The 11,787-nt window shown below is 38.0% G+C and overlaps 1 protein-coding gene and 1 long non-coding RNA gene across 2 annotated transcripts; both read left to right on the forward strand.

Annotated features, from left to right (window-relative positions):
* Nucleotides 1–3,349: 3,349 nt before the first annotated feature.
* Nucleotides 3,350–10,236, forward strand: LOC108876750 (intestinal mucin-like protein). The gene is given in 16 exon segments (XM_018666460.2): nucleotides 3,350–4,556; nucleotides 5,087–5,325; nucleotides 6,111–6,282; nucleotides 6,407–6,651; nucleotides 6,835–7,018; nucleotides 7,182–7,383; nucleotides 7,481–7,659; nucleotides 7,765–7,834; nucleotides 8,304–8,359; nucleotides 8,362–8,442; nucleotides 8,517–8,548; nucleotides 8,637–8,799; nucleotides 9,210–9,314; nucleotides 9,434–9,474; nucleotides 9,696–9,818; nucleotides 10,123–10,236. Coding segments are annotated over 16 exon segments (3,213 nt in total).
* A 97-nt stretch (nucleotides 10,237–10,333) lies between these two features.
* LOC108876749 (uncharacterized) lies at nucleotides 10,334–11,787 on the forward strand. The gene is made up of 3 exons (XR_001960024.1): nucleotides 10,334–10,454; nucleotides 11,116–11,155; nucleotides 11,730–11,787. It is a non-coding gene; the product is annotated as an uncharacterized LOC108876749 (long non-coding RNA).

Genomic DNA, 11,787 nt, shown 5'->3' on the forward strand with positions numbered 1-11,787 from the left:
CAACCAAAGGAACAGCAGCCACAGAAAAGCCCAGTACCAAAGCTCCCACAACTACTGAAAAACCAACAGTGACAGAAAGTCCCACTACTACAACCACAATCACAGAAAAATCCACCACAGCACCCACAGAAAAGACTACTACTTCAGCGACAACAGGAAAACCTATCACCACCACAACAACCCAGTCAACAGCAGTCACAGAAAAGCCCAGTACCAAATCCCCCACAACCACTGAAAAACCAACAGTGACAGAAAGTCCCACTACTACAACCACAATCACAGAAAAATCCACCACAGCACCCACAGAAAAGACTACTACTTCAGCGACAACAGGAAAACCTATCACCACCACAACAACCCAGTCAACAGCAGCCACAGAAAAGCCCAGTACCAAAGCTCCCACAACTACTGAAAAACCAACAGTGACAGAAAGTCCCACTACTACAACCACAATCACAGAAAAATCCACCACAGCACCCACAGAAAAGACTACTACTTCAGCGACAACAGGAAAACCTATCACCACCACAAAAACACAATCAACAGCAGCCACAGAAAAGACTACTACTTCAGCAACAACAGAAAAACCCATCACCACAACTCCCAAATCAACAGCAACCACAGAAAAGCCTTCCACTGTCATATTAACCACAACAAAACCCAGCACAACATCCACTAATTGCTTTGTTTGTAAGTGGTCAGACTGGACAAGTAATGGTTACCCTGACACTAACCCAGATGGTGGAGAGTATGAAACCTTAGACAAAATTACCGATCCAGATCTAAATACTTGCAGTAGACCATTGGAAATAGAATGTAGAGCAACACAATACAAAGACGTACCTTTGAATGAACTAGATCAGAAAGTAACATGCAATCCAGTAGATGGACTGATCTGTCATAACAAAGATCAAAGTGTACCTTTTACTTGTTTTGACTATGAAATACGAGTCAAATGTTGCATCAATATGTGTAAGTCTTCAACCACTGTTACAACTTCATCAACAACAACCAAAGGAACAGCAGCCACAGAAAAGCCCAGTACCAAAGCTCCCACAACTACTGAAAAACCAACAGTGACAGAAAGTCCCACTACTACAACCACAATCACAGAAAAATCCACCACAGCACCCACAGAAAAGACTACTACTTCAGCGACAACAGGAAAACCTATCACCACCACAACAACCCAGTCAACAGCAGTCACAGAAAAGCCCAGTACCAAATCCCCCACAACCACTGAAAAACCAACAGTGACAGAAAGTCCCACTACTACAACCACAATCACAGAAAAATCCACCACAGCACCCACAGAAAAGACTACTACTTCAGCGACAACAGGAAAACCTATCACCACCACAACAACCCAGTCAACAGCAGCCACAGAAAAGCCCAGTACCAAAGCTCCCACAACTACTGAAAAACCAACAGTGACAGAAAGTCCCACTACTACAACCACAATCACAGAAAAATCCACCACAGCACCCACAGAAAAGACTACTACTTCAGCGACAACAGGAAAACCTATCACCACCACAAAAACACAATCAACAGCAGCCACAGAAAAGACTACTACTTCAGCAACAACAGAAAAACCCATCACCACAACTCCCAAATCAACAGCAACCACAGAAAAGCCTTCCACTGTCATATTAACCACAACAAAACCCAGCACAACATCCACTAATTGCTTTGTTTGTAAGTGGTCAGACTGGACAAGTAATGGTTACCCTGACACTAACCCAGATGGTGGAGAGTATGAAACCTTAGACAAAATTACCGATCCAGATCTAAATACTTGCAGTAGACCATTGGAAATAGAATGTAGAGCAACACAATACAAAGACGTACCTTTGAATGAACTAGATCAGAAAGTAACATGCAATCCAGTAGATGGACTGATCTGTCATAACAAAGATCAAAGTGTACCTTTTACTTGTTTTGACTATGAAATACGAGTCAAATGTTGCATCAATATGTGTAAGTCTTCAACCACTGTTACAACTTCATCAACAACAACCAAAGGAAGGTCCACAACAACCTCTGTAATTACTACAGAAAAAGGCAGCACAAGTTCTGCCACAATCACAGAAAATCCCACAACAACCGCAATCACAACAAAACCTTCCACTACTTCACCAGCCACAGAAAAGCCTACCACACTAACAACATTTACAGAGCCGCCAATTACCACTACTGTTACAACAACAAAAACACCCACCACAGCAACTCCAGAAGTTGTTACATATACAACGGTTACAACAGTGGAATTAACAAAACCTGTGGTCAAGAGTACAACAACAACCACAGGAAAACCCACCACTACAACCAAAATCACAACAAAACCCGTCACTACAGCATCCGAATCAACAACAGCCACAGAAAAAAACACCCAGTAGTCACAGAAAAGCCCAGTACCAAAGCTCCCACAACTACTGAAAAACCAACAGTGACAGAAAGTCCCACTACTACAACCACAATCACAGAAAAATCCACCACAGCACCCACAGAAAAGACTACTACTTCAGCGACAACAGGAAAACCTATCACCACCACAACAACCCAGTCAACAGCAGTCACAGAAAAGCCCAGTACCAAATCCCCCACAACCACTGAAAAACCAACAGTGACAGAAAGTCCCACTACTACAACCACAATCACAGAAAAATCCACCACAGCACCCACAGAAAAGACTACTACTTCAGCGACAACAGGAAAACCTATCACCACCACAACAACCCAGTCAACAGCAGCCACAGAAAAGCCCAGTACCAAAGCTCCCACAACTACTGAAAAACCAACAGTGACAGAAAGTCCCACTACTACAACCACAATCACAGAAAAATCCACCACAGCACCCACAGAAAAGACTACTACTTCAGCGACAACAGGAAAACCTATCACCACCACAAAAACACAATCAACAGCAGCCACAGAAAAGACTACTACTTCAGCAACAACAGAAAAACCCATCACCACAACTCCCAAATCAACAGCAACCACAGAAAAGCCTTCCACTGTCATATTAACCACAACAAAACCCAGCACAACATCCACTAATTGCTTTGTTTGTAAGTGGTCAGACTGGACAAGTAATGGTTACCCTGACACTAACCCAGATGGTGGAGAGTATGAAACCTTAGACAAAATTACCGATCCAGATCTAAATACTTGCAGTAGACCATTGGAAATAGAATGTAGAGCAACACAATACAAAGACGTACCTTTGAATGAACTAGATCAGAAAGTAACATGCAATCCAGTAGATGGACTGATCTGTCATAACAAAGATCAAAGTGTACCTTTTACTTGTTTTGACTATGAAATACGAGTCAAATGTTGCATCAATATGTGTAAGTCTTCAACCACTGTTACAACTTCATCAACAACAACCAAAGGAACAGCAGCCACAGAAAAGCCCAGTACCAAAGCTCCCACAACTACTGAAAAACCAACAGTGACAGAAAGTCCCACTACTACAACCACAATCACAGAAAAATCCACCACAGCACCCACAGAAAAGACTACTACTTCAGCGACAACAGGAAAACCTATCACCACCACAACAACCCAGTCAACAGCAGTCACAGAAAAGCCCAGTACCAAATCCCCCACAACCACTGAAAAACCAACAGTGACAGAAAGTCCCACTACTACAACCACAATCACAGAAAAATCCACCACAGCACCCACAGAAAAGACTACTACTTCAGCGACAACAGGAAAACCTATCACCACCACAAAAACACAATCAACAGCAGCCACAGAAAAGACTACTACTTCAGCAACAACAGAAAAACCCATCACCACAACTCCCAAATCAACAGCAACCACAGAAAAGCCTTCCACTGTCATATTAACCACAACAAAACCCAGCACAACATCCACTAATTGCTTTGTTTGTAAGTGGTCAGACTGGACAAGTAATGGTTACCCTGACACTAACCCAGATGGTGGAGAGTATGAAACCTTAGACAAAATTACCGATCCAGATCTAAATACTTGCAGTAGACCATTGGAAATAGAATGTAGAGCAACACAATACAAAGACGTACCTTTGAATGAACTAGATCAGAAAGTAACATGCAATCCAGTAGATGGACTGATCTGTCATAACAAAGATCAAAGTGTACCTTTTACTTGTTTTGACTATGAAATACGAGTCAAATGTTGCATCAATATGTGTAAGTCTTCAACCACTGTTACAACTTCATCAACAACAACCAAAGGAAGGTCCACAACAACCTCTGTAATTACTACAGAAAAAGGCAGCACAAGTTCTGCCACAATCACAGAAAATCCCACAACAACCACAGTCACAACAAAACCCACCACTACCATACCAGCCACAGAAAAAACCACCTCAACAACCATGGCAACACCAACCATAACTACCGAGAAGATCACTACAGCCACAGTTAAGTCTACCCCTGCAGTAACAACGGAAAAGCCTACTGTTGAAACTCCAACTGTAACACCTTCAACTCCTCCATCTTCAACATCTCGCCAAACAACCTTATGTTTCTGCAAGTACATGGATCACATTTTCTCTCCTGGTAAGCTATGTGCTATTATCATCAGTTGTTCATATTATTATTGTAATGTTTTGTGTGTGATCTATTATCAGAATCAATTTTGAGTTAGTTTGCTTTCCTTTTGGTTTCTGGCCAAAAATAAAGATTTAAAATGTGCTAAAACTGATGTATATATAAACAGTAAATGCATGCTAACAAACACAATTGACTGTTCATCTCAGGAAAGGGTTGTCATCTTTATCGATGCAATAATAACTCTGCAATAGTTACTCTGATAATGGTATTTACATTGGAGCAATAAGTGACCACAGTCAGCAAGTTACCTTATTTCTATTGGTGTTGCGGCAAAAAATGCAGTTATTGAAACAATATGAATCCATGGTTTAATTATTTAAGATATTCTAGAGTTTAGAGAAGATGTGAACATGGATCTGCAATTAGACTTCTAATCATGAAAGCTGCATTATAAAGACAACTCTGACTTTACTCTTGTTTTTCCTCTCACATGATGAGTCATTTTGATCTACCTGCCTTGGGTTTTTCTCCTATAGGTAGCTTCATATACAATAAAACTGATGGAGAAGGCTGGTGTTTCACTGCATACTGCAATTTAACATGCAGCATCGAGAAGCTTGCTAGACCATGTCACTCCACCACTCCACCAGTACCTAGCACCACCATGTCAAGTTCTGGCACTACAACACAACCTGGCTCAACAACAGTCAGTACAATAACAGGATCAACAGCAACGCCTTTCAAAAACTGTTCATATCTAAAGCCACCTCGAAAGGTATTTAAATTATTTTATCTGAACATGTACATAAATAAGATTTCTATCATATGCTTTCAATGTGATAGTGAAGTTTTATCACAACTAGCTTTGCTTCCAGGGTTTATATAACAGTCTTTGATACATTTGGGTAAGGGGAGGAGCTTATAAAACCTATTCAGCATACTCTCTTAAGTCTTCCAAGTTATCAGTGAAATTATCAACAGTGAAGTGTAACAACAATTTAGCACATAATTACTGATTCATTTAAATGCCTCTTATATATAACGTCTCTTTTGATTTTTACAACTTCCCTGAAAAAACTACAGTAGTGAAACAGAATCTGCTCATCATCATCTATCTTCTCCCAGTACTTGGAATACATTAGAACAAAGGCTGACTGTTGTTTTATTTCATTTAATTTCATTCATTAAGGTCCCAGTTAGCTTAATCAAAACTGAGGTTATTTTTCCAGGGGTCCAATCACACAATTAATGGAAAACAGAAAAACACTTTTGGACACTCCACAACAACAACTCACAATATACAAAACCAGATAGTGATATTAATATATAACCAAATAAACAACAAAGCAAATAGCTCTAAAAAATATTTTACAAGTAAGTAATAAAACATTGCTAAGTAACTGATATGTCACTTAAGGACATAACACCTTCAAATTAGCGTTATATCCATGTAAAATTCTTTCCTTGTTTCCTGAAGTACATAAATTATAGATGTGTATAAAATATGTATATTCTTTTGCTGTTAGTAGATTTCTAAAAGTTCTACTATACCATTTGCAGGATGGTGAGTCCTGGAAGCTACACAACTGCACCACGGAAACATGTGACAATGGCAGAGTAATCACAGAACATGTACCATGTAAACCAGTGACCATGCCTGTGTGTGAAAATGGGTTTGAACCAGTTAGGGTCTATGATGAAGAAGGCTGCTGTTTTCACTATGACTGCAAATGTAAGCTCAAATGAAAACATGCAACAGCAATTCAATGAGCATCTTAAAAGTGCTGAACATATGAGCAAAGTACAATATTTTTCTCTGACGTAACAGCAGTGTTCTCTCAATTTAATATTTGCAGGTGTTTGCAGTGGCTGGGGAGATCCTCATTATGTGACCTTTGATGGCCAATATTACAGCTTCCAGAAAAACTGCACATACGTCCTGGTCAAAGAGATCATTCCCAAATATAATTTTAAGATTCTTATCGACAATGAGAACTGCGATGCCTCTGGAGCTGTGACCTGTACTAAAGCCTTGATCGTGTATTACAAAGACTATGAAATTATTCTAACACAGAAGAGAATCCCAAAGACCGTAAACACGGTAACTACTCTCACAACAAACTATGTCTGCTTATTCTGATTATTTTTACTTGAATATATTGAAAGAAAATGCAGCGATAATCTGAAGAAAATGTTTTGTCTTGTGTCATGTATGGTGAATATGAAGAAACCTGAGGCCTGTTTAGAAAGAAAAGAGACTCTGACAAATCTTGCAAATGTTTAGGTGTACATCAACGGCAAGCAGGTATTCCCAACCTACTCTAATGAGGACTTCATCATCACAAGTACAACAGTTAAGCTGGTTTTGAAAATCCCAGCAATTGAAGCAGTTGTGCTATTCAAAGGGCTTTCATTCAGCGTTGACTTGCCATTTTCTCTTTTCCACAACAACACTGAGGGACAGTGTGGTAAGTTGCTCATTGGTTTTCTGGTAGTATAAACAAGTTGAAAAGCAAATAAAGCTGCATGTTACACTGATAAATTAAAACTGTGCTTGAATAAATGTGAAAGTACTGATGGATGTACTAAATGTGGGTTGTAATCTGTCATGTTAATATTTATTTTCACAAGGTACCTGTGACAATAACAGGAAAAATGACTGCAGATTACCAAATGGCCAGATTCATCCATCATGCTCTGTGATGGGACATCACTGGTATGTGCCTGACAAGAAAAAGCCCTATTGTGAGAAGCCACCTCCTACACCAATACCAACACCAAGACCTACACAAACACCCTGCAAACCTGCTATCTGTGAAATTTTGAAGAGCAAGTAAGAATTTAAAGAATAAACATGAGCACATTATGTCAGTTCATCCTGCAGTATCACTTGGAGTAACACCCTACTTTCTTGTGGTTTCTACATTAAGGGTGTTTGAGAAATGCCACAAAGTAATCCCACCACAACCCTTTTATGAGGCCTGTAAATTTGACGTTTGCCACATGCCAAATTCCACCGTGGGTTGTTCCAGTCTGGAGGCTTATGCTACAATGTGTGCTGATGCATCTGTCTGTGTAGCCTGGAGGAATGCTACGAAAGGACAGTGTGGTAGGAGAGTTTTATTTTCAGTAGAACACTAACATTGTTATTTTCAGATCTTAAGAGTACCTATTTGATGAATTTGATGTTTAAAGACACTTTCCCTTATTGTAGAATATAAATGTCCAGAAAATAAAGTCTACAAGCCTTGTGGACCAACTGTTGTACCAACTTGCAATGCAAGGTAATCACTTGATTCTATTTATGGAATATTACAAATTAAATGTTAGCAGTTACAGCTACCTTACCAACTGTGCTCACTGATCTGAAAGCCAATGTCAGAATCATAATATGCTCACAATGACAATGATAACAAGCTGATGTTGAGCAAATATCACTGTCTTACATAACATTTGATCATTTAATCAGAGCTAAAATATAGTACAGTTAAGGCTGATGGGAATTGGACAAATTCAAATTTTGACAGTGGTGCTCGATGAAGTTAAGCTATTGACAAAGTCATGGCAGTTGATCCATATTAATTGTTGAGACATTTCACCACAAATGTGAACTTCAAGGTGGCACAAGAGGAAAAATCAGGATCATTTGAGGCATTAGGATTCATTCATTCATGACTGCATTGCATTATACACATCATTTTATTTCTGAAATTATTGTGTGTGTTTTTCACCATCAAATGTCTTCATGTTTAGATACAATGAGAAGTATGTACAACCATACCGGGGGAGAAGGCCAACCAGATCACAGATTATAATCGTTTTGTTGAGGGATGCTTCTGCCCAGAGGGGATGACTTTGTTCAGTTCAAAGTCTAACATCTGTGTTGCCTCCTGTAAGAGAATTTTCTATCTAATTCTTTGTAAATGAATGAATGCACAAGTAAACTCGTTGTTTTTATTGTTGAAGGTTGCACTGGACCTGATGGCCAACCTAAACAGGTAAATGCTACATTACATGAATAATTTTCATTGTTCACAGTGTACTTGTTGCTGTTACAACAATAATTCTGTTCAATCACTCAAACAGCCTGGAGAGACTTGGCAGAGTGGATGTCAGCAGTGTAATTGTGATGAGGATGGTGTTCAGTGTGAGCCTCGTACATGTCCCACTCAAAAACCTGTTACCTGTACTGAGGAAGGTGAGGTGCTGGTGAACCGCACAGTGGACTGCTGTGAGACACTGACATGTGGTAAGTAATTTAGAATACTACTCCTACATCTGCTGATATAATGTTTTGACAGAAACAGGAAGGATGGTTAAAGGTCTTTGTTTTTGTTTAAAGATTAGTGAAATCATCAGGGGGAAGCCTACTACTCTGCATTTTAGAACTCATTTGCTCATTTTTATTTTTCAGTTTTTGAATCAGGAATGTAAGAGGTGTTAGTTTTTGTATGTAGCTGAAATGACTGGTTAGGAAAGAACTTTGAATATACTTTGTGATTAAATGCAGCAGTATCTGCTGATGTCTAATATAAAACATTTTTAATCAATGAAAGATGGTGTCTGTCATCTGAGTAATGTCAGTTACTGTATTGTTGGTAATCTTGGTTTCATTTTATTTTGCACTCACCAACTTCTGAAACATCTCACAACCAACAGAATGTAATAAGAGTCGCTGTTCCTTGCCATCACAGAAGTGTGATCTGGGATTTGAGCTGAAGATCTACATGTCCAATGATCGTTGCTGCCCTACTTACCGCTGTGGTAAGTTCTGTGTAATGGTATCATAAAGATTTACTTACAGTAGTAGTGTGTGACAGACTAACAAACTAAACTAAGCATAAGGCTTTGATGGGATCATCATTGTTTCCATTTTTATCTAGTACCCAAAGACGTCTGTGTCTTCAATGATACTGAGTACAAGGTAAGAAATAATATACTGCATGTATTTTAAATATATTTAAATATATTAATATATTGTGTACATTTTTATTGCAGCTCTTTAAATTTAGTAGTTTAGTATTACTACTAATTAAATATAAAAAAAATAACATTTATGTTGAATATATTGCACCATTTGTCTGTATTTTATTTTGCTGGTTTTTACATAAAATTGGCTCAGACTTTACATTTTGTTGTTTATAGCCCGGTATGGAGTTCTCCAAAAACCTATGTGAAATATGCCACTGTACTGACTCTAAGGATCCTAACAGCAAGTTGAACGAGATTGCATGTTATGTGATCGAGTGTCTCTTCGTGTGTCCTGAGGTACTTTTTAATTTTATATATATATATATATATATATATATATATAGTCATATAATCATAAGTCATATAAGTCAAACTAAAACACAAAGCTGATATTTTTTACTTTTCCATGTGTCATACCAATGCACATGAAACTAAAACTATCAGACTGGCTAAAACCACTTATGTTAAGTTTTTTAAAATTTTGATAAGACTATCGTGAGCAATGAAAATGTTCTGTTAATATTGTAAGTACTAATAATTTTGTATCAATTTAATTGATTGAACTTGCAGACCATATTGATTTGTGCATCTTTTCAAATAGAGCCATGTGTATAAACCCCAACCTGGACAGTGTTGTGGGTCATGTATACCTACAAGCTGTGTTTTGGAGATCCCAGGCTCAACTCCGATAATTATTCCTGTAAGTACAGTGTAATGCAAACGTCAATGACTGTAACATTAAATTGTGGTATTAGTTAGAATTGTTTATGTTTACTAACTGACCTCTTGTACACTGCTAACAGCCTTTCACAGTCTTGGTCACCACCAGGTGACAACTGCACCAAGTATGATTGCCAGAAGGTGAAGGATGAGTTTATACTTTCTAAAAACCACATAACATGTCCTGAATTTGATCCAAAGAACTGCATTCCTGTGAGTATCCACGCCTGAAAGGAGCATAAATTCTCATTTCTAAATACTTTGTTAATAACTCTGAACTGCTTCTGACTCATTTTAGAGTTCACTTTATATCCACTTTATCTCAAACAATTCAAAAAATTGCTTTTATCAAATTGAATAAAAAGAATTAGGGTCTAGTTTTTGTGCTTCTTCATTTTTGTTTTACAGTGATAGGATTTACCCTCTCTGAGATTAGATTTTGATTCAGGCCAATTATTCTAATGAGCATGTATTCAAAAAACTTGGGGGTTTTGAATGCACTTAATTGTGTAGACAACCAAAATAGGCACTGCACTGTAAAAAGTGAATATCCAACAGGGTATCCAAGGAGCTTAAAAATGTATCTTAAGTGCTTCAACAAACTGTTTTTATATGTATACAAGCCAATGAAAAGAAATAAATCTGTAAATGACCTGAAATGATTACACTTTAAGGCTCACGTACATGGTTAAAGAAAAATGAGGGATGTAAATACGCCAAATGTGCTCAAATGTACAAAAAGAGTAAATAGTGAACAAGAAATAACATAACATCACCTTGAGGGAAAGCACCACTAATACAAGTGACTTGTGATTGTATATTTGTCAGTGTTGTATATTTGCATACTTTACATTCCATATTGTCTATATTACAGGGAACTGAACAAACTGACATGAATGGTTGTTGCAAAACCTGTAAGTATCAGTCGTTAAAATCAAAATACACCCTATTTTTTTGTTACTTTGAAATGCAATTTTACATAAAAGTATATCTCTGTGAATTTCATCTACAACTTCAGGATAATACCCCTGGGCGAGTGAGTTTACGTTTTCTACTGTTTCCACTTTTACTCACAGAAAGTGTCAATAGAGGCAAAAGACAATGTATCCATGATAGATGGCCTCAGACTGATATTTAAAGGCTCATTTGGGAAACATGCCTACACACATTATACAACCAAGCTCAATACACCCCGAGAACACATATCACTGTAATGTTAAATGATTCAAAATTGTACCATCTTGCACTAATTGCACTATTTTTTAAGTTGAAATTTATGGTATTTGTTCTTACGTATAATTACAAACAAACAGGGTTAGACAGGACTACACTTAAATTACAGGCCCTTGCTTTTGATTCCAATTAAGTCTAACAGCATGAACAAGGTTACAACACAACCTGCGAACACCACAAGTCAATGTACCTGCAGTTGTGTGCTGCATGGATTTTTATAGAAAAATGAAAAAACAATTCATGTGTGATTCACAGGTATTCCTCGTTCCAACTGTCAAAAGAAGACAAACACCACCTATCTGCGGATAAAGAA

Source organism: Lates calcarifer, unplaced genomic scaffold (genome assembly GCF_001640805.2).
Source record: "Lates calcarifer isolate ASB-BC8 unplaced genomic scaffold, TLL_Latcal_v3 _unitig_5771_quiver_2304, whole genome shotgun sequence".
Taxonomy (NCBI): Eukaryota; Metazoa; Chordata; class Actinopteri; family Centropomidae; genus Lates; species Lates calcarifer.